The sequence below is a fragment of the Ascaphus truei genome, chromosome 20 (genome assembly GCF_040206685.1).
Source record: "Ascaphus truei isolate aAscTru1 chromosome 20, aAscTru1.hap1, whole genome shotgun sequence".
NCBI lineage: Eukaryota > Metazoa > Chordata > Amphibia > Anura > Ascaphidae > Ascaphus > Ascaphus truei.
Genome location: NC_134502.1, coordinates 23,826,058 through 23,851,057, shown reverse-complemented (window position 1 = coordinate 23,851,057; position 25,000 = coordinate 23,826,058). Strand labels below are relative to the sequence as shown.

At 50.8% G+C, this 25,000-nt stretch overlaps 1 protein-coding gene across 1 annotated transcript in view; it reads left to right on the top strand.

Annotated features, from left to right (window-relative positions):
- The first annotated feature begins 11,681 nt into the window (after positions 1-11,681).
- The window catches only part of KRI1 (KRI1 homolog), a 27,105-nt gene continuing 13,786 nt past the window's right edge, over positions 11,682-25,000 (top strand). Inside the window, 13 exon segments of the mRNA XM_075577834.1 lie at positions 11,682-12,235; positions 13,395-13,465; positions 13,695-13,800; positions 14,263-14,356; positions 14,829-14,883; positions 17,921-17,970; positions 19,091-19,164; positions 19,167-19,186; positions 20,064-20,141; positions 22,247-22,288; positions 22,290-22,357; positions 23,015-23,141; positions 24,925-24,993. Coding sequence (XP_075433949.1) covers positions 12,160-12,235; positions 13,395-13,465; positions 13,695-13,800; positions 14,263-14,356; positions 14,829-14,883; positions 17,921-17,970; positions 19,091-19,164; positions 19,167-19,186; positions 20,064-20,141; positions 22,247-22,288; positions 22,290-22,357; positions 23,015-23,141; positions 24,925-24,993 — 930 coding nt within the window. The 5' untranslated portion in view covers positions 11,682-12,159.

The window sequence follows — 25,000 nt, the reverse complement described above, 5'->3', positions numbered from 1 at the left end:
GATGAGCATACAGCTATATTTGCATATTTGCTTTCCTGTGGAGGGTTTTTGTCACTTTTTTTTACTCACCATAACTTAACTCAGTATATATATATATATATATATATATATATATATATATATATATATATATATATATATATATATATATATATATATATATATATATATATATATATCAACAGTTTTAAGCTTGCACTCAATATACTAAATAACATCAACAGGTGCCAGTCTCTCATAATAATAGAACATTACCATTCTCACGTCCGGTAAAGGAAGACTGCACTCGGATCAGTATAAGCAACAACAAAAAAAGAGTCGGTATTAGGCATCAATACAACATGTACAGGCCGCCCAATCCGATGTTTCCTCTCCGGAACCGATTGTCGGATTGGGCGGCCTGTTCATGTTGTATTGATGCCTAATACCGACTTTTTTTTTGTTGTTGCTTATACTGATCCGAGTGCAGTCTTCCTTTACCGGACGTGAGAATGGTAATGTTCTATTATTATATATGTATATATATATATATATATATATATATATGTATGTATGTATGTATGTATGTATGTATGTCCTTTGTGACACTATCCTGTTATTTTACAGTATTTCGGAAGTTATAATAATTTGAAAAAAAGATGTACATATATACATACAGGCGGTCCTCGCTTATCCGCCGGACTGCGTCCCGCAAACCGTCGCCTGATAACGGGCTGTCGGGTCCCATGTTAATCGGTCGGCGGTGAGTGTCGGATAAGCGGTTTCCGATGGCGGATAATGCGTCCAGCGGGACTGCATTATGCGACGACGGAAAGTGGACCGTCGAATACAGAGGACTGTGTATAACTATATATATATATATACATATATATATATATATATATATATATATATATATATACATTTACACATAAACAGCAGAGCAATTATAAACTATTTTAAATGTCTCTTGAAAATGAATTTTCAATATTAAAAGCCTTTGATGCAGCTGTTTTTAAAACATATTCTATTTATTAAGCCTTTGAAGGAACTGTTGTATAATTTTTTCCGTTTTTTAACTATTAAATTAATATCTGTGGACTTGAATATTTTGCTTATTTTTTATGTTACAGATTGATGTTTAATTTATAGATGAGGGTCTGTTAAATTCTCTTTAATATTGTAAGCGTCAATGTTTGTCAGCCGTTTTGAAGATGAATAAAATAAATTAATTCGAAAACTCGACTCTCTGTATTCCTGAATGTTCTGAAACGCACAAAACCTCACTGTGAATGTATTCTTTTGTTTTAAATGCTTGTTTCTGGTATAGTGTGGGAAGATCGGACTCCATGTCCCATAGCTCCCTCCTGTCTGTGTCACTGTGTCACCCTGCGGGGGGAGGGACAGACTCCGTGTCCCATAGCTCCCTCCTGTCTGTGTCACTGTGTCACCCTGCGGTGGGAGGGACAGACTCCATGTCCCATAGCTCCCTCCTGTCTGTGTCACTGAGTCACTCTGCGGGGGGAGGGACAGACTCCATGTCCCATAGCTCCCTCCTGTCTGTGTCACTGTGTCACCCTGCGGGGGGAGGGACAGACTCCATGTCCCATAGCTCCCTCCTGTCTGTGTCACTGTGTCACCCTGCGGGGGGAGGGACAGACTCCGTGTCCCATAGCTCCCTCCTGTCTGTGTCACTGTGTCACCCTGCGGGGGGAGGGACAGACTCCATGTCCCATAGCTCCCTCCTGTCTGTGTCACTGGGTCACCCTGCGGGGGAGGGACAGACTCCATGTCCCATAGCTCCCTCCTGTCTGTGTCACTGTGTCACCCTGCGGGGGGGAGGGACAGACTCTGTGTCCCATAGCTCCCTCCTGTCTGTGTCACTGTGTCACCCTGCGGGGGGGAGGGACAGACTCCATGTCCCATAGCTCCCGTCTGAATTATTACTAAATATTTACTACAATGTATTTGAATAAGCGTGTCTATATTATGCAGGGTGTGCTTATTATATTTATGTATTTAATTACAACTAACACTTGTTGATAATTATAAAAAGTAATACATATAACTTTTTAAAACATTAATATTTAGCTTTTAAAATTCTTAATTGTCTCCCATTGTTATGTCACCAGTGGATCGTAGATGGATCATGAGGCCAACCAGGATCAAAAGACCCTCAAACAACTCAGGGACATGTTTTTCCAAATGGAACGGGTGGTCTTGGGTTTTTGATTCGGTCTGCGACACCGTTCTGCCGATCCCACTTTTTCGCCTCTGGTTGTGGTCGTAGGAATTTTAAATGTTGAGCTATTTGCAGTAAACTTGTCCTCCATCTGGGGGGCTCATGTGTAATTGTTCCATGAGACGATGTCGCATTTATTCCTTTTGGGAATCTTGAAATCCTTGAACCGCTTTCTTTGCCCTCCTCTCGAACATTTGCCACGACCTCTGCTGGGAGAATAAAACTTGCTTCCAAAGTCTCGAGTCGGGCATCCGGACGATGTAGGTCCATCGATGTTGATGTTGAGTGAGTCGTGACCTCCCATGCTTGCGGTATTTTCTTTCAAGCGGCTGCTAATGTTGGCGCATCTGTCTTCCGACTAGTTGAAGGATCTTCTGCAGGCAGCGTTGATGGTACTTTTCCAGCATCTTGAGGTTTCTCCTGTTGTCCATGTCTCAGCTCCATACAGGAGGGTGGGGATCACGACTGCTACATGAACCATAAGCTCCATTTAGGATCTTTTGTCGAAGTCTTTGGACATCTGTTTTCTTAGGTGACCAAAAGCTGCACTAGCACATTTGAGGCGTTATTGGATTTCAAGGTGACAGGGGTTTTGTCCCTAAGTGCTCAGACCATAGATGGCCTTTGGTGGCACTGTAAACTCTGCATTTTGTGGAGGTTGGTGAACTATTGAATCTCTTTCACCTTGTCTTCCCCCCCATACTGTATGTTTTGCATGGAGTTAATGTTGTTCTGTCAAGCACAAAAGGCTTTACACTTTCGGTCGATCAACTCTTGGATCTCCTGGTCATTCTCATCAAAGCAGTCGTGCTTTTCCTTGTAGAGAATCCAATTGTCTCTTTGGAAGTGCTGATCATGGTAGATGTATGGGCAAGTGTTGCCTACCCTCCCACTGTTATTCGTTGGAATTCGCCAGATTGTTGTCGAGGCACTGTTGGAAGAGGTCGCGCTTTATAGGGTCAATGATTCCTTCTACGTTGATGTTCCATCGGCATTGCTTCTGCGGCAGCCACCAATTGAGAGCCAGTTTGATGGACGTGACCAAACGAATGAGTGGGTTCAGCAGTCATCAGCTTCTAGCATAGCTCAAGGGATGTGGACATCTTTTCAATTTCGGACAGACAATGACACAGTCAACCAACTGCAAAAAAATAGCACATGCCCTCATTCTCTCCCGTCTCAACTATGTTAACCTTCTATGGTCCGGCCTTCCTGCCTCTCACTTGTCTCCCCAACAATCTATCCTAAATACTGCTGCTAGAATCACTTTACTCTCTCCTAAATGTATCGGCGTCACTCCTGCTGAAATCCCTTTACTGGCTCCCTATTAAATCCCATATTACTCACAAAATCTCCTCCCCTCTTTTAAAGCTTCTGCTCCTCCTTACATCTCCCCCCTAATTTCTCGCTATACACCTTCCCAACTCTTGCATTCTGCTCAAGGATGTCTTCTGTCTACCCCCTTTTGTATCTAAAGCTCTCTCCCGCCTAAAACTTATCTCACTTACTGCCCCACACCTCTGGAATGCCCTTCCCCTCAATATCCGACTAGCACCCTCTCCACCTTTTACGACCAATCTTTAAACACACCTCTTTAATGAAGCATTTGTGTAGCTCCACAGGCATCTCATATGCATTAACCATGACCCCTTGTTGACACACTTATCATAACACCCTCCTACTGTCTCTGTAAGTTTTCCCTACTTACCACTTAGATTGTAAGCTTTTCAGGGAAGGGACTACTTTTCCTAATATTTACTTTTTTATATGAAGCGCTTATTTCTCTTGTCTGCTATTATGTCAGGTATATTACTGCGGTAAAGCGCTATGTACATGGATGACGCTATACAAATAAAGATATACCTACATACAAGTGTCAATGCTTAGGTTCCAGGTGTTGCCATGTCTTTTGATTGTTATTCTGGTGGAACAGGGCATTGGTAATGGTGAGTCTATGTCCTGCCCATTTGGTCAAGTGGAAGATACTGTTGGAATTGATCTTTTCCACTCATTCCTTGACAATGGCTTTGTTCCAGAGGTTCGAGTGTCTTCTATCTCTGGTGTTGAAGTCGTTAAGAAGAAGTAGTCTGTCCACCTCCGGGAACATCAGAAAAGACTTGGTCATGGCATGGTCAACGCAGAATTCCTCCTTGGTTTAGTCATTGGCGTTGAGTCGTGGCACATGGGCTTACGACCATACCGGTTCCCTGCCAGTGTTGCATGGAGAGTCATGGAACCTTTGTTGATTCCTGATTGGGAATTGGTTGACTTGGTTTATCAGTTCTTGAAGGCAAAACAAACTATGCTAAGCCGGCATTATTCTACTTGTTTACCCTTCCACAATGTATAGCTCCCTCCTTGTTCCGTGAGCTGCCTCTTCCCACTCGCCGGGTCTCACTCAGGTCAGCGACGTCAATGTCGTTAATAATAGGGTCAAATTGAATACGAAGTGCGGCAAATACGTGACTCTCGTAACTCCAGAGGATTGATTCAATATCTGGTTGATTGGAAGGGGGTTGGTCTTGTTGATAGGAGCTGGGTGAAGTCTCAGTATCTTCATGCTCCAGCTCTAGTCAAGGCGTTTCATCATAGTCAGCCAGAAAAACCAGGACCTGGTCGACCCGGAGTTCGACCCTGAAGGGGGGGATACTATAAGGGATCTGTCTGAACAACCAGGAAGTGACATCTGGTCTGAAGCTTCCACGACCATCCTGCTTCCTGGCAAATCCTGCCCTTACTCCCCTGACAGGAAATCAGCCTCTCTTTGGATCTCATTGCCAGCAGCTGACTCTGGCCTTAAATAGCAGGCAGTTGCTACTAGTCCTTGCTCGTGCAAAGTACTGGTTACCTTGTCCTGTCTGAACTCCCCCGTACCTTTGTTTTGCCTGCTGTCTGACCTTGGAACTGAATCTGAATACACCCTGCCTGCCTCGACCTCGGAACCGGACTTGACTACCCTTTGCCTGCCGCGACCTCGGAACCGGACCTGATTACCCTTGCATCCCAGGCCTCTGATCCCAGGCCAAGGTCGGTGTATTACTCCCTACTACTATCCTGCGGGTCCATATCCTGTTTGCAGTCAGCAACGTTACAGATCCCACTGGACGTGATTATCCAGTCAGGGGGAAAGGGGAGTATGAGGTTTGGCAAAACCCGTGCCGGGTTTTCACAGCCCGGTCCGGGATTTTGCTCTTGTTCGCCCTCTGTGGCAGAATCGTCCATATTTGCTCCTGGCAACTTTCTTTAAGGATACAGCCCTGTAAGCAGGAAGTGGCCAAGCAACGTTCCAGTTGATGCTGAGTTTATGCAACGCGCTTGCCTATTGTCTTCCTCGTTACCAGACCCGGCTTACGAACCTTTGACTATCCTTGTCTTCAGCCTGCTTCGACCACACCGACTACTTAGCACTGCTCCCAGCCCTGACCTTAGGCTTCCGACTCACTACTCTGTCCCTCGTCTCAGGTTGGTTCTTTCACCTTCCTACCCCATCCCTGTGCTTCGCTTCCTGCTTGAGACCAGCATCGTTACATTTTGCTCGGCCCAAATATGGACCCCGCTGAGGTAGGACGAGCCGTTACCCTGCAAGGACAGTACTTAGGGGATCATGAGTAACGCCTCACCCTACACGACCAACAACTGGCACGGATGTGTGATGCGGTGCAGGACTTGGTCACCTCACACAGGCACCCATCAACCGAACTTGAAGGTTGCAGATGCGGCTCCGATACCGCTTCTGGTATCCCCAGCAATCAGAGAACCTCGGATCCCGACTCCTCCACGGTATGGAGGGGAACCTATGGCATGCAGGGGATTTCTTAATCAATGTTCTATCCAATTTGAATTGCAACCGTCCATGCTCACCACGCCCCGAGCCCGGGTGGCCTACATCATTTCTCTTCTTACTGACAAGGCACTGGCCTGGGCCTCCCCGCTCTGGGAGAGGGATTCGCCCCTGATTAGTGACTCCTCTGCCTTCATCCGTACTTTCAAATTGGTGTTTGACGCTCCAGGACGGGTATCTTCTGCTTCCGCTTCACTCCTGCGGATCCGCCAGCGAACTCACACGGTAGACCGGTACGACATTGAGTTTCGCACCCTCGCGGCCGAAACCGGCTGGAATAATGAAGCCCTGGTAGTGGGCTTTTGGCAGGGACTATCGGAACCCCTAAAAGATGAGTTGACCGGCCGGGACCTTGAGGAGTTGATTTCTCTCTGCGTATGGATCGAACTCAGAATGCAGGAATGCCTGTCCGAGAAGTGCCGTGCTGATAAGAGTCCAACTACTCGGTTGGCCCCAAATGTTGTTTCTCCGCCTACTCCGCAGGAGGCGTACCTTGGACTTGTGCCTGTATTGTGGGTCCCAGGGTCACCGGATCCATGACTGCCCGATTATTGCGGGATCAGGAAATCGGGATCCTTCCTCGGTTACATCATATCCGCCCAGGGTTTTGAGATTGACAGAGCCAAGGTCTCAGCAGTGGTGGACTGGCCTGTACCGAAGGGTCTCAAGCCCACTCAGCACTTTCTGAGATTCGCCAATTACTACAGAAGTTTCATTAAAAACTTCTCAAAGGTGGTGGGTCCCATTACAGCTCTTACGAAACAGGAGGCGAATCCCAAGAAGTGGATGTGGCGAAAATGGGGGTAATCAGCGCATTAATAAAGGCAGTGGGCTCGGCTGGTTACCCCTATTTCGTATTGAGGATGAAAGGGTTAATTTTATATGCTGTTCCCATGTACTATTTTCCCCTATATGCATTGCTGTCCCCTTTGTGCAGGCTAGTCACTACCTGCAGTGCTGAATAACAGGAGCCGTTCCATTAAGACTGCTAATTTAGGAACGGAGTGAGCCAGCACCCTGATTTTTGGTGTGCAGCCTCAGTGTAACCCCCCAAGAACACACATATTAAAAATATAACTTTGTCTTAAGGGAAACATATATTTTTGATGAAGTGCCTTTCTGTTGCAGTTTTAAAATGTACCGGCAGGATGCTATTTTTTTCTGCCTGCCTTTGTAATGCATTAAGGAACAAATGTTATGCATAGATGAAAGACCCCAGATTCTTAAAGTGTCACTTAATCAGGATGTTTCTGAGTAGCAGATCCTGTTTCTCATCCTAGATATTTCACACCTTGGGACCAAACTCCAGACATTGCGTCCCCAGAAATGAGTGGCCCCTTTTTACTTAGCAGTGCTACCAAGCTGTTTACTGAGCACAGAGTTTCCTGGGCTGGCTGTAGGATTTGCTCATGTGACATGGCAGGTTCTGATAGGAGGAAGATAATTCCTTGCCAATGCGATGAGGCTAATGTAACACTTCACAGGCCCTTGTCCTTAAAAAGGCCTGTACCCCTCATTCCTGTGTTGTTGCTGTTGTTGTTGCTGTTGCTACCTGATTTCTTCAAGCGGATAAGACCTAAGTACAGCGGCTAAGATTCCAGAACGCCAGGGGTTAAAAACATCGCAACAAGGAAACTTGCCCTGCTTCAGGATTTCGTTAGCCCTGGGGGATCCAGAACGAATCCCAGAGAACCAGAAAAGACTTTACACATTCACAGAAGGAGTGGACTGGCTATTTATTTGGCAATTTGCAAAAGGACTACATTTTAAAAGACAATCTTCTGGTGCTTTGCACCTTTCTGGACATTATCCTCTGTTCCTCTACCCGTAAGTGCAATTATTAAGTTTATTCTGCAGTTGTCGTGTGTTTGCCTATCAAGGGAATAAATCTCAGTTTATTTTGCTCAACCTGTTCTGCTCAATCAGGATCCACGAATATAAATGTGTTATTAAGTGCGTCTCCCGTGACAGTGGACACCTGAGGCAGTACAGGCCTTCAAGAGACTGAAGTCTGCTTCCTCGTCCGCCCTGGTCCTGGTCCATCCCGACCCCTCTAAGCCTTTCGTAGTGAAGGTGGATACATCCGATGTGGCAACTGGGGCCATCCTATCCCAATGGCAGGAGATTCAAAGGAGACAAACCCCTGCACCTCCTTGTTTAATAAATTTTCTTCCATCGAGACAAATTACGATGTTGGGAACCGGGAATTGCCGTAAAATTCGCTCAAGAGCGGCGACATTTTCTGGAAGGTACCATGCAACCCATCACTATTAACGGATCACAAGAATTTGGAATAAATTGAAGGTGCTAAGAGACTCGGGACTCGACAGGTGAGGTGGGCTTTTTTTTTTTTTTTACACGCTCCAATTTCATTATTACCTTTTGACCAGGCGCCAAAAATGCCAAAGCGGATGTACTGTCTCGACAATTCTCATCATTCCACCGTCTCAGATTAATTCGCCAGTTTCATCTGCTCTATTACAACTCTATTCGCAAGCACAGGCGGAGGATCCTAGACCCACGTTTACACGTAAATCCAGGTTATTTGTACCTCCCCAGTTTCGTCGTGAGGTGTTGCAGTGGGGTCACCAAGCGAAGGTGGCTGGTCATCCAGGAGTTGGAAAGACCTAGGATTTCATAGAATGGCTCTTCTGGTGGCCAGATATTCGCAAGGACGTTAAAGACTTTGTAGCCGCTTGTGCTGTCTGCGCTCAAACAAAGGTACCACGGAATCTGCCTTGTGAGTTGCTCCATCCTCTCCCGGTTCCTACCAGACCATGGACCCAATTGTCTGTGGACTTTATCGTAGAGTTTCCGCCATCTAAGGGTATGACGACCAGTCTAGTAATGGTCGATCGCTTCACAAGACAGGCCCATTTTGTACCACTCAGGAAGTTACCCACTGCCTACGAACTTTCTGAAATTTTCACCAAGGAGATATTTCACCTTCATGGTATTCCGACTGAGATAGTCTCCGACCGTGACTCCCAGTTTATTGCCAAATTTTGAAGAGCTTTCTGCAAATCAATGGGGATTTCACTCCACTTCTCGTCATCATACCACCCTCAGTCCAATGGCCTCACGGAAAGGACTAATCAATCCTTGGAGCAATTTCTATGTTACTTCGACTCTGAAAGCCAGGATAACTGGGTGGATCTTCTTCTTCTTTGGGCAGAATTTGCATGGAACTCATTGAAACACGACTCTACACAAGAATCCCCATTCTTCTGTGCCTATGGGTACCATTCTTCTGCTCTCCCATCGTCTGTCTCCCGTTCTGGAGTTCCTACGATGGATGACAAGGTCCAGGAGATACAGTCTCTGTGAAAAAGAATTCATGACAACCTAACCAAAGCCACCTTTCAGCAGAAGGATCATGCGGATAAGCGTTGGCAGCCAGCTCCACAGTTCCAGGCTGGAGACCACATCTGGCTATCTACCAGGAACATCCGTCTGAAGATTCTTTCCCTGAAGCTTGGGCCCAGATTTAGAGGTCCCTACAAGATTGCGAAACAAGTAAATACGGTTGTGTTTAAATAGGACCTACCAGATACCTTAAGGATTCCCCCAGTCTGCCATGTGTCACTACTAAAGGCTGTGGTCCATAACAACTTCTCTGCTACTTCCACCCTTCCAGGACCGGTCCTGGTGGATAATCAAGAGGAGTATATCATTCGCCGGATTCTGAATTCTTGTAAATCTCAAGGTAGTCTCCAGTACTTTGTATCTTGGAAGGGATATGGTCCAGAAGAGTATTCCTGGATGAAGGCTGGTGATGCCCACCCTTCCTCCTTGATCCGAGGTTTCCACCGGAGATTCCCTGCCAAACCCATTTAATCGTCCGGAGATCGATTCTGGAGGGTGGGGGTACTATGAGGTTTAGCAAAATCCGTGCTGTGTTTTCAGAGTCCGGTCCGGGATTTTGCTCTTGCTCGCCTTCTGTGGCAGAATCGTCCATTTTTTGCTTCTGGCAACTTCCTTTAAAAAGGACAGCCCTGTAAGCAGGAAGTTGCCGAGCAAAGTTCCAGTTCATGCTGAGTACATGCAACACGCTTACCTATTGTCTTCCTCGTTTCCAGACCCGGCTACGTACCTCGACTGTCCTTGTCTTCAGCCTGCCTCGACCTCTGCATCCACACACGACTACGCAACACTGCTGCCAGCCCTGACCTTCGGCTTATGACTCACTACTCTATCAGGACTCTGCCCCTCGGCTCAGGTCGGTTCTTTCACCTTCCTTACTCAGCCCTGCGGTTCGCTTCCTGCTTGAGACGAGCATCGTTACAGTGAGACAGAGTATGCTTAGGGCATCTTTTCTATCCCTCTCCCCATATAGGGAGAGCAAAGATAATACTGAAGAGGGATATTCTTGCCTCGTCCAAGGGCTATACTTGATTTAATATAATCTATACAGCCAATTCATTTTTAATGAATGTACATGATCATCTTTAGTCATTGTAAAGTCACTAGGGTTGCCAGGTGGCTTCTCCAAAAATACTGGACACAATGGTGAAAGGTACGACGGGCTCGAGAGACACACAAAAACACACACCCCTGTCACCACTCCATGCTGTTTCCTCCCCTCCTTGGCCCCACCCCCCGAATCCTCACAACTCCTGCTGATTGGCTGCATTACTCAGCAGCAGCCAATCATGACGGAGGAAGCTGCCCAGCCCCTTAGCAGCAGCCCTGCTCTCTCCCTGCTCAGGGAAATCCTGCGACCTCCCCCAAGCCGGCCAGGTCACTATGAGAGGTAATACCGGTATACACATGCAAGCCTAGAGAGGTAATACATATACACATCCAGAGAGGTAAAACTGGTATACACGTACACGCCCAGAGAGGTAATACCGATATACACTGCAAGCAGTGTAGAGAGGTAATACATATACACACCCAGAGAGGTAAAACTGATATACACATACACGCCCAGATAGGTAATACCAGCATACACATACACGCCCAGATAGGTAATACTGGTATACACATACACGCCCAGAGAGGTAATACCGGTATACACATACACACCCAGAGAGGTAATACCGGTATATACATACACACCCAGAGGGGTAATACCGGTATATACATACACACCCAGAGAGGTAATACCGGTATATACATACACACCCAGAGAGGTAATACCGGTATATACATACACACCCAGAGAGGTAATACCAGTATACACATACACGCCCAAAGAGGTAATGCCGGCATACAGCACACGCCCAGAGAGGTAATACCGGTATACACATACACACCCAGTATTACCTCTAATTTGTTACTGGGTAGAGTGTCCAAATACAAGACAGTCCGGTTCCATACTGATACTGTACACCTGGTGACCCTCACAGTCACTTCATTGAATACAATCTATATTGACAAATTTTTTTTTAATTAAGTGTAGAGATGATAATCTTTAGTGATTTTACACTTACCTAATTTAATCAAATCTGTATTATCAATTTGTAATAAATGACCTCATTGTCATTCATGTCCATTGACTTTCTGTTTCACTTCTCACTACTGTATTACCCTTTGAATTACCTATTTTAATGTACATTATTATTTTTCTTAATTCAACAATAATACTCATGATATAATTAGGTGCATTTCTATTGAAACATTAAATCATATTTACTCATTAATATGTACTAATAATAATATGAATGTTTCATTATAATCCCCTTCTGATCTGCCTTATACAATACACCAGACCTTTAAATCAAGGGGCGTGGTCAGAGAAACCTCACGGGCTTTACTGGCAGTGGGTTTATAGAAAGCATGATGTTTGATCTTGGAACGCAAGACGTAAAGCCTTGGAACGCATGCCGTAAAATCGGGGCGTGCAAGACGTAAAGCCTTGGAACGCATGCCGCAAAGCCTTGGAACGCATACCGCAAAACCTTGGAACGCATGCCGCAAAGCCTTGGGACGCATGCCGCAAAGCCTTGGGACGCATACCGTAAAGTCCTGGAACGCATGCCGTAAAGTCTTGGAACACATGCCGTAAAGTCTTGGAACGCAAGACGTAAAGCCTTGGAACGCATGGCCAGCCTCCTGATCATCAACGTGCTTCCGGGTCGCAAGCGTTAGCAGCATGGCCGAGCTGAAGATCAACCGCAAGTTCGCGGAGCGCTACGATCGGTACCGGGAGAAGGAGGAGCTGCAGCGACGTGAGTTAAACGGAAGTCCTTAACCCACCCACCTGCCCAGGTCGGACATGGGTGCCACGTCCCCGGGCTGAGCCACCCACTTCAGTCCCCGGCTTTAGTCGAGGCCTAGAATGTTTGCAGGCCTCCACTGGAGGTGTATGTGTGTGTGTCTGGGTAAGTATGCGTGCGTGTGTGTCTGGGTAAGAATGCGTGCGTGTGTGTGTCTGGGTAAGTGTGTGTGTGTCTGGGTAAGTGTGCGTGCGTGTGTATTGCGTGCGTCTGTCTGGGTAAAGCGTGCGTGTGTATTGCGTGCGTCTGCCTGTCTGGGTAAAGCGTGCGCGCGTCTGTCTGTGTAAAGCGTGCGCGCGTCTGTCTGGGTAAAGCGTGCGCGCGTCTGTCTGTGTAAAGCGTGCGCGCGTCTGTCTGTGTAAAGCGTACGCGCGTCTGTCTGTGTAAAGCGTGCGCGCGTCTGTCTGTGTAAAGCGTGCGCGTGTGTCTGTCTGGGTAAAGCGTGCACGCGTGTGTCTGTCTGGGTAAAGCGTGCGCGTGTGTCTGTCTGGGTAAAGCGTGCGCGCGTGTGTCTGTCTGGGTAAAGTGCGTGTCTGTCTGTCTGTCTGGGTAAAGCGTGCGTGCGTCTGTCTGTCTGAGTACAACTGTGTGTGTCTGTCTGGGTAGGTGTGTGGGTGTGTCTAGGTAAGTGTGTGTGTGTGTGAGACCCTGCTGGCTCTGGGCATTCTCAGACATGGAGCCCTGCCTTTTGGGGGGCATGTGCTGTGATAACGCTGGGTGTTGCTTGCCTTTGAAGAGGGAGGGTGCCCATTGCTTACAAATCCTGATGGTAGCATCTCCGTGCATGGCCCTGTCTGCTAGGCAGCTACCCTGTGCATTCTGGGAAACGTAGTTCTGCTGCCTCCTCCGTTGCAGCACTAGAAGTAGAGGTGCTTGTCTGACACCTCCATAGAGACCTGATATACATTTGAGTGCCAAAACCTTTCCTTGGGCATTCTGGGAAATGCAGCCCTGCACCCTTTACTGCGCTGCTTCTGGTGAGGGTGTTGGCCCTTTGAAGTGGGATTGGAAGTCTGAGCACCCTGGGGTCCTACATCCACACGGGGACATAGTGATAAAATAAAAGCTGGTTGGATGACCGGGCGGGGGTTCTGTTTTGGTACTTTTGCAGTGAAGGATCGTTACGGAGACACACAGGACAGTGACACGTCAAGCTCAGAGTCGGAGGAGGATGATGAGTTGGTGAGAATTAATCAAATATATCCGTATATGTCATTGGATCCCTTTTGTCTGTCACCCTGCGGGGGGAGGGACAGACTCCATGTCCCATAGCTCCCTCCTGTCTGTGTCACTGTGTCACCCTGCGGTGGGAGGGACAGACTCCATGTCCCATAGCTCCCTCCTGTCTGTGTCACCCAGCGGGGGGAGGGTCAGTCGCAAAATCATTAATGTGCAATATTTTTTACTGCAGACCATTGATCCCAAACTAGAGAAGGATTTTTATCGCACTCTGTCCCTGCTCAAGAAGAAGGATCCTCAAATATACCAGGAGGATGTCACCTTTTATAGCGGCGAAGGTGATACTCAGCACCCATCTATAATATACACGCAATGGGACCGGGAATAAGGCACTGTCGCCTTGTGTGATGTGTTCATAAGCGTGTCCCTCATTACATCCTACGTAGGACTGACCCTTTAACCCATTAAACACGTCCCTGTCATTAGGTCACTTTGCCCCTACGTGGGACTGACCCTTTAACCCATTACACACGTCCCTGTCATTAGGTCACTTTGCCCCTACGTGGGACTGACCCTTTAACCCATTAAACACGTCTTTGTCATTAGGTCACTTTGCCCCTACGTGGGACTGACCCTTTAACCCATTAAACACGTCTTTGTCATTAGGTCACTTTGCCCCTACGTGGGACTGACCCTTTAACCCATTAAACACGTCTTTGTCATTAGGTCACTTTGCCCCTACCTGGGACTGACCCTTTGACACCCTGCTTGAGAGACAAACCCTATTTCTTATCTTACAGGTCAGTCTTCTGTCAGCAGGAGTGACACGTTCTCCGCGGAGAGACCGATGTACATCAAAGATTACGAGCGGAAAGTTATCCTTGAAAAAGAGGGGTGCGGTGAAACGCGTTGCACTACTGTGTCCCAACTCATTTTATTCTTGTCGCTTTTTTATCATAAAAGTGTTTATTATATCAATGTGAGGTTTTTCTGATTGCAGATAAAAGGGCCTTTTTTGTATCTGTGTGCCTGTGCCTCGTTTCTCTCCCCTGTCTCTTGCTCTATCGTCTGCCGTCTCTCTTTCGCTCGCCCGTCTCTCTTTCGCTCGCCCGTCTCTCTTTCGCTCGCCCGTCTCTCTTTCGCTCGCCCGTCTCTCTTTCGCTCGCCCGTCTCTCTTTCGCTCGCCCGTCTCTCTTTCGCTCGCCCGTCTCTCTTTCGCTCGCCCGTCTCTCTTTCGCTCGCCCGTCTCTCTTTCGCTCGCCCGTCTCTTCTTTTTGTCTCTGACGCGCGCTCTGACGCGCGCTCTGACTCTCTTCTCTGTGAAATATATTCCTTTTTTTTTATTTTATTTTTTATTCCCCTACAGAAAATACGAAGATGAGGACGATAGTGACGGAGATGCTGATTTTCTCCAGGATCAGGTAACGCCCGTCAGGGTGGGGCAATGCCCTTACCATGGAAACATCGGCCACCTAGACTGCCCATTGAGATTGGACAAAAAGGGTTGACCGTGCGATCTCTTCTAATAATAGCAGCATGTTCTTGTATAGCTAGTTGTACGCAGCGCTTTACAGAGACATTTATGCAGGCGCAGGTCCCTGCCCCGTGGAGCTTACAATCTGTGTTTTTGGTGCCTGAGGCGCAGGGAGATAAAGTGACTTGCCCAAGGTCACAAGGAGCCGACACCGGGAATTGAACCAGGTTCCACCTGCTCCAAACTCAGTGCCAGTCAGTGTCTTTAGTCACTGAGCCGCTCCTTCTCTCAGGCTCCCCTGCTTCACACTCAGTGCCAGTCAGTGTCTTTACTCACTGAGCCGCTCCTTCTCCCAGGCTCCCCTGCTTCACACTCAGTGCCAGTCAGTGTCTTTACTCACTGAGCCGCTCCTTCTCCCAGGCTCCCCTGCTTCACACTCAGTGCCAGTCAGTGTCTTTACTCACTGAGCCGCTCCTTCTCCCAGGTTCCCCTGCTTCACACTCAGTGCCAGTCAGTGTCTTTACTCATTGAGCCGCTCCTTCTCCCAGGTTCCCCTGCTTCACACTCAGTGCCAGTCAGTGTCTTTACTCGCTGAGCCGCTCCTTCTCCCAGGTTCCCCTGCTTCACACTCAGTGCCAGTCAGTGTCTTTACTCGCTGAGCCGCTCCTTCTCCCAGGTTTCCCTGCTTCACACTCAGTGCCAGTCAGTGTCTTTACTCGCTGAGCCGCTCCTTCTCCCAGGTTCCCCTGCTTCACACTCAGTGCCAGTCAGTGTCTTTACTCGCTGAGCCGCTCCTTCTCCCAGGCTCCCCTGCTTCACACTCAGTGCCAGTCAGTGTCTTTACTCACTGAGCCGCTCCTTCTCCCAGGCTCCCCTGCTTCACACTCAGTGCCAGTCAGTGTCTTTACTCACTGAGCTGCTCCTTCTCCCAGGCTCCCCTGCTTCACACTCAGTGCCAGTCAGTGTCTTTACTCACTGAGCCGCTCCTTCTCCCAGGTTCCCCTGCTTCACACTCAGTGCCAGTCAGTGTCTTTACTCACTGAGCCGCTCCTTCTCCCAGGCTCCCCTGCTTCACACTCAGTGCCAGTCAGTGTCTTTACTCACTGAGCCGCTCCTTCTCCCAGGTTCCCCTGCTTCACACTCAGTGCCAGTCAGTGTCTTTACTCACTGAGCCGCTCCTTCTCCCAGGTTCCCCTGCTTCACACTCAGTGCCAGTCAGTGTCTTTACTCACTGAGCCGCTCCTTCTCCCAGGTTCCCCCGCTTCACACTCAGTGCCAGTCAGTGTCTTTACTCACTGAGACGCTCCTTCTCCCAGGTTCCCCTGCTTCACACTCAGTGCCAGTCAGTGTCTTTACTCACTGAGCCGCTCCTTCTCCCAGGTTCCCCTGCTTCACACTCAGTGCCAGTCAGTGTCTTTACTCACTGAGCCGCTCCTTCTCCCAGGCTCCCCTGCTTCACACTCAGTGCCAGTCAGTGTCTTTACTCACTGAGCCGCTCCTTCTCCCAGGTTCCCCCGCTTCACACTCAGTGCCAGTCAGTGTCTTTACTCACTGAGCCGCTCCTTCTCCCAGGATCCCCTGCTTCACACTCAGTGCCAGTCAGTGTCTTTACTCACTGAGCCGCTCCTTCTCCCAGGATCCCCTGCTTCACACTCAGTGCCAGTCAGTGTCTTTACTCACTGAGCCGCTCCTTCTCCCAGGTTCCCCTGCTTCACACTCAGTGCCAGTCAGTGTCTTTACTCGCTGAGCCGCTCCTTCTCCCAGGCTCCCCTGCTTCACACTCAGTGCCAGTCAGTGTCTTTACTCGCTGAGCCGCTCCTTCTCCCAGGTTCCCCTGCTTCACACTCAGTGCCAGTCAGTGTCTTTACTCACTGAGCCGCTCCTTCTCCCAGGTTCCCCTGCTTCACACTCAGTGCCAGTCAGTGTCTTTACTCGCTGAGCCGCTCCTTCTCCCAGGTTCCCCTGCTTCACACTCGGTGCCAGTCAGTGTCTTTACTCACTGAGCCTCTCCTTCTCCCAGGCTCCCCTGCTTCACACTCAGTGCCAGTCAGTGTCTTTACTCACTGAGCCACTCCTTCTCCAGGATCCCCTGCTTCACACTCAGTGCCAGTCAGTGTCTTTACTCACTGAGCCGCTCCTTCTCCCAGGTTCCCCTGCTTCCCACTCAGTGCCAGTCAGTGTCTTTACTCACTGAGCCGCTCCTTCTCCCAGGTTCCCCTGCTTCACACTCAGTGCCAGTCAGTGTCTTTACTCACTGAGCCGCTCCTTCTCCAGGCTCCCTGCTTCACACTCAGTGCCAGTCAGTGTCTTTACTCACTGAGCCGCTCCTTCTCCAGGATCCCCTGCTTCACACTCAGTGCCAGTCAGTGTCTTTACTCACTGAGCCGCTCCTTCTCCCAGGTTCCCCTGCTTCCCACTCAGTGCCAGTCAGTGTCTTTACTCACTGAGCCGCTCCTTCTCCCAGGTTCCCCTGCTTCACACTCAGTGCCAGTCAGTGTCTTTACTCACTGAGCCGCTCCTTCTCCCAGGCTCCCCTGCTTCACACTCAGTGCCAGTCAGTGTCTTTACTCACTGAGCCGCTCCTTCTCCAGGTTCCCTGCTTCACACTCAGTGCCAGTCAGTGTCTTTACTCACTGAGCCGGTCCTTCTCCCAGGCTCCCTGCTTCACACTCAGTGCCAGTCAGTGTCTTTACTCGCTGAGCCGCTCCTTCTCCCAGGTTCCCCTGCTTCACACTCGGTGCCAGTCAGTGTCTTTACTCACTGAGCCGCTCCCTAGCAGCAGGGCTTCCAGTTAGCTAGCGGTATATATCGCATGAAATAAACCCTGGTGGAATAATATCAGCCCGGATATTATATACATAAAGTGTCCAGCGGGACAGCACTTAGCAAAGCTACTAAAGATATAACATAGGACCGTACAATTCTGTCTTTATGTTGAGTGTGAGGGTGTCCCGTATAATCCTTCTCTCTTCCATTTCTCGCAGAGAGCCCGCTCCCCCACTTACCTAGAAGAACAGAAGCAAATCAGAGACAGGTGAGTGACACACACAGGAGGGAGCTATGGGACATGGAGTCTGTCCCTCCCCCCGCAGGGTGACACAGTGACACAGACAGGAGGGAGCTATGGGACATGGAGTCTGTCCCTCCCCCCGCAGGGTGACACAGTGACACAGACAGGAGGGAGCTATGGGACATGGAGTCTGTCCCTCCCCCCGCAGGGTGACACAGTGACACAGACAGGAGGAGCTATGGGACATGGAGTCTGTCCCTCCCCCCGCAGGGTGACACAGTGACACAGACAGGAGGGAGCTATGGGACATGGAGTCTGTCCCTCCCCCCGCAGGGTGACACAGTGACACAGACAGGAGGGAGCTATGGGACATGGCGTCTGTCCCTCCCCCCGCAGGGTGACACAGTGACACAGACAGGAGGGAGCTATGGGACATGGAGTCTGTCCCTCCCCCGCAGGGTGACACAGTGACACAGACAGGAGGGAGCTATGGGACATGGAGTCTGTCCCTCCCCCCGCAGGGTGACACAGTGACACAGACAGGAGGGAGCTATGGGACATGGAGTCTGTCCCTCCCCCCGCAGGGTGACACAGTGACACACACAGGAGGGAGCTATGGGACATGGAGTCTGTCCCTCCCCCCGCAGGTTGACACAGTGACACAGACAGGAGGGAGCTATGGGACATGGAGTCTGTCCCTCCCTCCGCAGGGTGACACAGTGACACAGACAGAAGGGAGCTATGGGACATGGAGTCTGTCCCTCCCCCGCAGGTTGACACAGTGACACAGACAGGAGGGAGCTATGGGACATGGAGTCTGTCCCTCCCCCCGCAGGGTGACACAGTGACACAGACAGGAGGGAGCTATGGGACATGGAGTCTGTCCTCCCCCCGCAGGGTGACACAGACAGGAGGGAGCTATGGGACATGGAGTCTGTCCCTCCCCCCGCAGGGTGACACAGACAGGAGGGAGCTATGGGACATGGAGTCTGTCCCTCCCCCCGCAGGTTGACACAGTGACACAGACAGGAGGGAGCTATGGGACATGGAGTCTGTCCCTCCCACCGCAGGGTGACACAGTGACACAGACAGGAGGGAGCTATGGGACATGGTTGGGTAACTCTTCCATTTTTGTCACTCGCAGCTTTCGACAGTTTGTTGAGGACAGTGACAATGAGGACCCCGTGGAGGGGACAACAGCAAATCTCCTAACAAGACGGTGAAGACTAAGCAGGATCAGGTCTGTGATTTGTGCAGCATAGATTAGTACTGGGTATGACTGAGCACACCGACGGTTTTCAAACATCTAGTTATACAACAGAGAGCAACAATATTGTTTGAGTCGTCCTGTAATATAGATGCTGACCCTCAGAGTATTGAGATACTCTGCATCATTATACAGCACAGCATTTTCATTATTCGGGTATTGAGATACTCCGCCTCATTATACAGCGCAAGATGTTCCTTATCAGTGTATAGAGATGCTCAGCATCATTATACAGCGTGGCGTGTTCATTATCAGTGTATAAAAGTACTTGGTGTCACTAACAAGAAACAAAGAAGCACAGAGCTAAATCCAATATGACAAAAATACAGTGCAACACATATATATATAGATATATATATCTATATATCTATATCTCTATCTCTCTTGAAAAAAGGGTCATTTAGTTTAACCCTTTGGCCAAAGCAGTATAAGCCTGCGAGCCACTTACAAGGCATGACCATAATATCGCAGGTCCTAACACTAACTGATTAAAACTCTTATTTACCGCTCTAGTTAGAGGAAGAATGATCTGCATTGGATCTGTCACAACCCGCTGAATGTCAACGAAAGAAATGCTTACTTGGAAAGTGGGGAGGGGCCAAAGGGTTTAACTAAATGACCCTTTTTTCAAGAGATATATAGGTATTTCACTGTGTATTTTTGTCACATTGGATGTAGCGTTGGGCTTCTTTGTATACATTTAGCCACGCCCAGTAGCACTGTGACACTTGTATACACATATATATTATGTGGTAATTTTAGGGGGGGGGGTGGTTAGAGCTTGCTGGCTATCTGTGTGGTTATTTACTTGGTGTCACTATATAATGTGGTATGGTCTTTCTCTTTGCAGGATAAGGAGGAAGATGAGTACATTACGTGGTTAAAGGGTCAGAAAGAGATGGCGGACAAAGACGGCGTGAAGGAGTTGGTGAGTACAGGAGTGTGTGTGGGGTCAGTACAGGAACAGGAGAGAGGTGCAGGGCAGGACGTAGGGGCAGTGACAGAGCTGTGTGTGTGTGTGGGGGGGGGGGGGGGGTCAGTACAGGAACAGGAGAGAGGTGCAGGACGGAGGGGCAGTGACAGAGCTGTGTGTGTGTGTGGGGTCAGTACAGAAATAGTAGAGAGGTGCAGGGCAGGGTGGTGGTGCAGTGACAGAGCTGTGTGTGTGTGTCAGTACAGGAACAGGAGAGAGGTGCAGGGCAGGATGGGGGTGCAGTGACAGAGCTGTGTGTGTGGGGGGTCAGTACAGGAACAGGAGAGAGGTGCAGGGCAGGATGGAGGTGCAGTGACAGAGCTGTGTGTGTGTTTGTGTGTGTGGGTCAGTACAGGAATAGCAGAGGTGTGCAGGGCAGGATGGAGGTGCAGTGACAGAGCTGTGTGTGTGGGGGGTCAGTACAGGAACAGGAGAGAGGTGCAGGGCAATATGGAGGTGCAGTGACAGAGCTGTGTGTTTGTTTGTGTGTGTGGGGTCAGTACAGGAATAGCAGAGGTGTGCAGGGCAGGATGGAGGTGCATTGACAGAGCTGTGTGTGTGTGCGGGTCAGTACAGGAATAGCAGAGAGGTGCAGGGCAGGATGGAGGTGCAGTGACAGAGCTGTGTGTGTTTGTGGTGACAGAGCTGTGTGTGTGTGTGGTGACAGAGCTGTGTGTGGGCAGTGTGGAGGTGCAGTGACAGTGACAGAGCTGTGTGTGCGTGTGTGGGCAGTGTGGAGGTGCAGTGACAGAGCTGTGTGTGTGTGGGCAGTGTGGCGGTGCAGTGACAGCTGTGTGTGTGTGGGCAGTGTGGAGGTTTAGTGACAGAGCTGTGTGTGTGTGTGTGTGGGCAGTGTGGAGGTGCAGTGACAGAGCTGTGTGTGTGGGCCGTGTGGATGTGCAGTGACCGAGCTGTGTGTGTGGGCAGTGTGGAGGTGCAGGGACAGAGCTGTGTGTGTGTGGGGGCAGGCAGTGTGGAGGTGCAGGGACAGAGCTGTGTGTGTGTGGGGGGGGCAGGCAGTGTGGAGGTGCAGTGACAGAGCTGTGTGTGTGTGTGGGGGCAGGCAGTGTGGAGGTGCAGTGACAGAGCTGTGTGTGTGTGGGGGCAGGCAGTGTGGAGGTGCAGTGACAGAGCTGTGTGTGTGTGGGGGGCAGGCAGTGTGGAGGTGCAGTGACAGAGCTGTGTGTGTGTGGGGGCAGGCAGTGTGGAGGTGCAGTGACAGAGCTGTGTGTGTGTGTGGGTGCAGGCAGTGTGGAGGTACAGTGACAGAGCTGTGTGTGGGGGCAGGCAGTGTTGAGGTGTAGTGACAGAGCTGTGTGTGTGTGTGGGGGCAGGCAGTGTGGAGGTGCAGTGACAGAGCTGTGTGTGTGTGGGGGCAGGCAGTGTGGAGGTGCAGTGACAGAGCTGTGTGTGTGTGTGGGGGCAGGTAGTGTGGAGGTGTAGTGACAGAGCTGTGTGTGTGTGGTGGCAGGCAGTGTGGAGGTGCAGTGACAGAGCTGTGTGTGTGTGGTGGCAGGCAGTGTGGAGGTGCAGTGACAGAGCTGTGTGTGTGTGGGGGCAGGCAGTGTGGAGGTGCAGTGACAGCTGTGTGTGTGTGGGGGCAGGCAGCGTGGAGGTGCAGTGACAGAGCTGTGTGTGTGTGGGGGCAGGCAGTGTGGAGGTGCAGTGACAGAGCTGTGTGTGTGTGTGGGTGCAGGCAGTGTGGAGGTGTAGTGACAGAGCTGTGTGTGTGTGGGGGCAGTGTGGAGGTGCAGTGACAGAGCTGTGTGTGTGTGGGGGCAGTGTGGAGGTGCAGTGACAGAGCTGTGTGTGTGTGGGGGGCAGTGTGGAGGTGCAGTGACAGAGCTGTGTGTGGGCAGTGTGGAGGTGCAGTGACAGAGCTGTGTGTGTGTGGGCAGTGACAGAGCTGTGTGTGTGTGGGCAGTGTGGAGGTGCAGTCACAGCTATGTGTGTGTGTGTGGGCAGTGTGGAGGTGCAGTGACAGAGCTGTGTGTGGGCAGTGTGGAGGTGCAGTGACAGAACTGTGTGTGTGTGGTGACAGAGCTGTCTCCTCCGTGCAGAGTTATTTGAAGGATTACTGGGCTGACCCGTCGCTGGACGAGGGGGGAGAGGTTTCTGCGCGATTATATACTCAACAAGGAATATATAGAGGAGGAGTCGGAGGAGGAGAGGTGAGACTCGCACACACGCTACGCTGTATAATGATGCTGAGTATCTCTATACACGGATAATGAACTCGCCGCGCTGTATAATGATGCTGAGTATCTCTATACACGGATAATGAACTCGCCGCGCTGTATAATGATGCTGAGTATCTCTATACACTGATAATGAACACGCCGCGCTGTATAATGATGCTGAGTATCTCTATACACGGATAATGAACTCGCCGCGCTGTATAATGATGCTGAGTATCTCTATACACGGATAATGAACACGCCGCGCTGTATAATGATGCTAAGTATCTATACACTGATGGTGAACTCGCTGCGCTGTATAATGATCCTGAGTATCTCTATACACGGATAATGAACTCGCCGCGCTGTATAATGATCCTGAGTATCTCTATACACGGATAGTGAACTCGCTGCGCTGTATAATGATGCTGAGTATCTCTATACACGGATAATGAACACGCCGCGCTGTATAATGATGCTAAGTATCTATACACTGATGGTGAACTCGCTGCGCTGTATAATGATCCTGAGTATCTCTATACACGGATAATGAACTCGCCGCGCTGTATAATGATCCTGAGTATCTCTATACACGGATAGTGAACTCGCTGCGCTGTATAATGATGCTGCGTGCCCCCTCTCTCCCCTCAGCCCCCCCACTCTGGAGGAGGCCCCGCGGGTGTCGGATTCGGAGGACGAGGGGGAACTCTTTCTAAGGAAGCAGGAAGATTTTGAGAGAAAATACAATTTTAGATTTGAGGAGCCAGAGTCAGATCTGGTACGTGCGAACTCTCACCCGAGGGCATCTCACTCTCACCCGAGGGCATCTCACTCTCGCCCGAGGGGGTCTCTCTCACCCGAGGGGGTCTCTCTCTCACCCGAGGGGGTCTCTCTCTCACCCGAGGGCGTCTCTCTCTCTCACCCGAGGGGTCTCCTCTCTCACCCGAGGGGGTCTCTCTCTCACCCGGGGGGTCTCTCTCTCACCCGGGGGGGTCTCTCTCTCACCCGGGGGGGGTCTCTCTCTCACCCGAGGGCGTCTCTCTCTCACCCGAGGGCGTCTCTCTCTCACCCGAGGGCGTCTCTCTCTCACCCGAGGGCGTCTCTCTCTCACCCGAGGGCGTCTCTCTCTCACCCGAGGGCGTCTCTCTCTCACCCGAGGGCGTCTCTCTCTCACCCGAGGGCGTCTCTCTCTCACCCGAGGGCGTCTCTCTCTCACCCGAGGGCGTCTCTCTCTCACCCGAGGGGCGTCTCTCTCTCACCCGAGGGCGTCTCTCTCTCACCCGAGGGCTTCTCTCTCTCACCCGAGGGCGTCTCTCTCACCCGAGGGCGTCTCTCTCTCTCTCTCACCCGAGGGCGTCTCTCTCTCGTCTCTCACCCGAGGGCGTCTCTGTCTCTCACCCGAGGGCGTCTCTGTCTCTCACCCGAGGGCGTCTCTCTCACCCGAGGGCGTCTCTCACCCGAGGGCGTCTCTCACCCGAGGGCGTCTCTCACCCGAGGGGTCTCTCTCTCACCCGAGGGTCTCTCTCTCACCCGAGGGGTCTCTCTCTCACCCGAGGGGTCTCTCTCTCACCCGAGGGGTCTCTCTCTCACCCGAGGGGTCTCTCTCTCACCCGAGGGGTCTCTCTCACCCGAGGGCGTCTCTCTCTCTCACCCGAGGGCGTCACTCACCCGAGGGGGTCTCTCACCCGAGGGCGTCTCTCTCTCTCACCCGAGGGCGTCTCTCTCTCTCACCCGAGGGCGTCTCTCTCTCTCACCCGAGGGCGTCTCTCTCTCTCACCCGAGGGCGTCTCTCTCTCTCACCCGAGGGCGTCTCTCTCTCTCACCCGAGGGCGTCTCTCTCTCTCACCCGAGGGCGTCTCTCTCTCTCACCCGAGGGCGTCTCTCTCTCTCACCCGAGGGCGTCTCTCTCTCTCACCCGAGGGCGTCTCTCTCTCTCACCCGAGGGCGTCTCTCTCTCTCACCCGAGGGCGTCTCTCTCACTCGCTCACCCGAGGGCGTCTCTCTCACTCGCTCACCCGAGGGCGTCTCTCTCACTCGCGCACCCGAGGGCGTCTCTCTCACTCGCGCACCCGAGGGCGTCTCACTCTCTCTCTCACCCGAGGCCATCCTCTCTCTCTCACCCGAGGGCGTCTCTCTCACTCGCGCACCCGAGGGCGTCTCACTCTCTCTCTCACCCGAGGCCATCTCTCTCTCTCACCCGAGGCCATCTCTCTCTCTCTCTCTCTCACCCGAGGGCATCTCTCTCTCTCTCTCTCTTCCCCCCCCCACCCCCGAGGGCATCTCTCTCTTTCTCTCTCTCTCACCCGAGGGCATCTCTCTCTCTCTCTCTCTTCCCCCCCCCACCCCCGAGGGCATCTCTCTCTCTCTCTCTCTCTTCCCCCCCCCACCCCCGAGGGCATCTCTCTCTTTCTCTCTCTCTCAAACCCGAGGGGGTGACACGCGCACCTCTGTCTCCCTCTCTCTGTGTGCGTCCCACTCTCTCTGTCCTCCCCCTCTCCCTCTCCCCCTCTCTGACGCCCGCCCCGCTCTCTCTCCCCCCCCCCCCCCCCTTTCCCCTGCAGGTTAAGACTTTTCCCAGAAGCATCGCACAATCTGTGAGACGGAAAGATGATCGGAGGAAGGCAAAGAGAGAGGAGA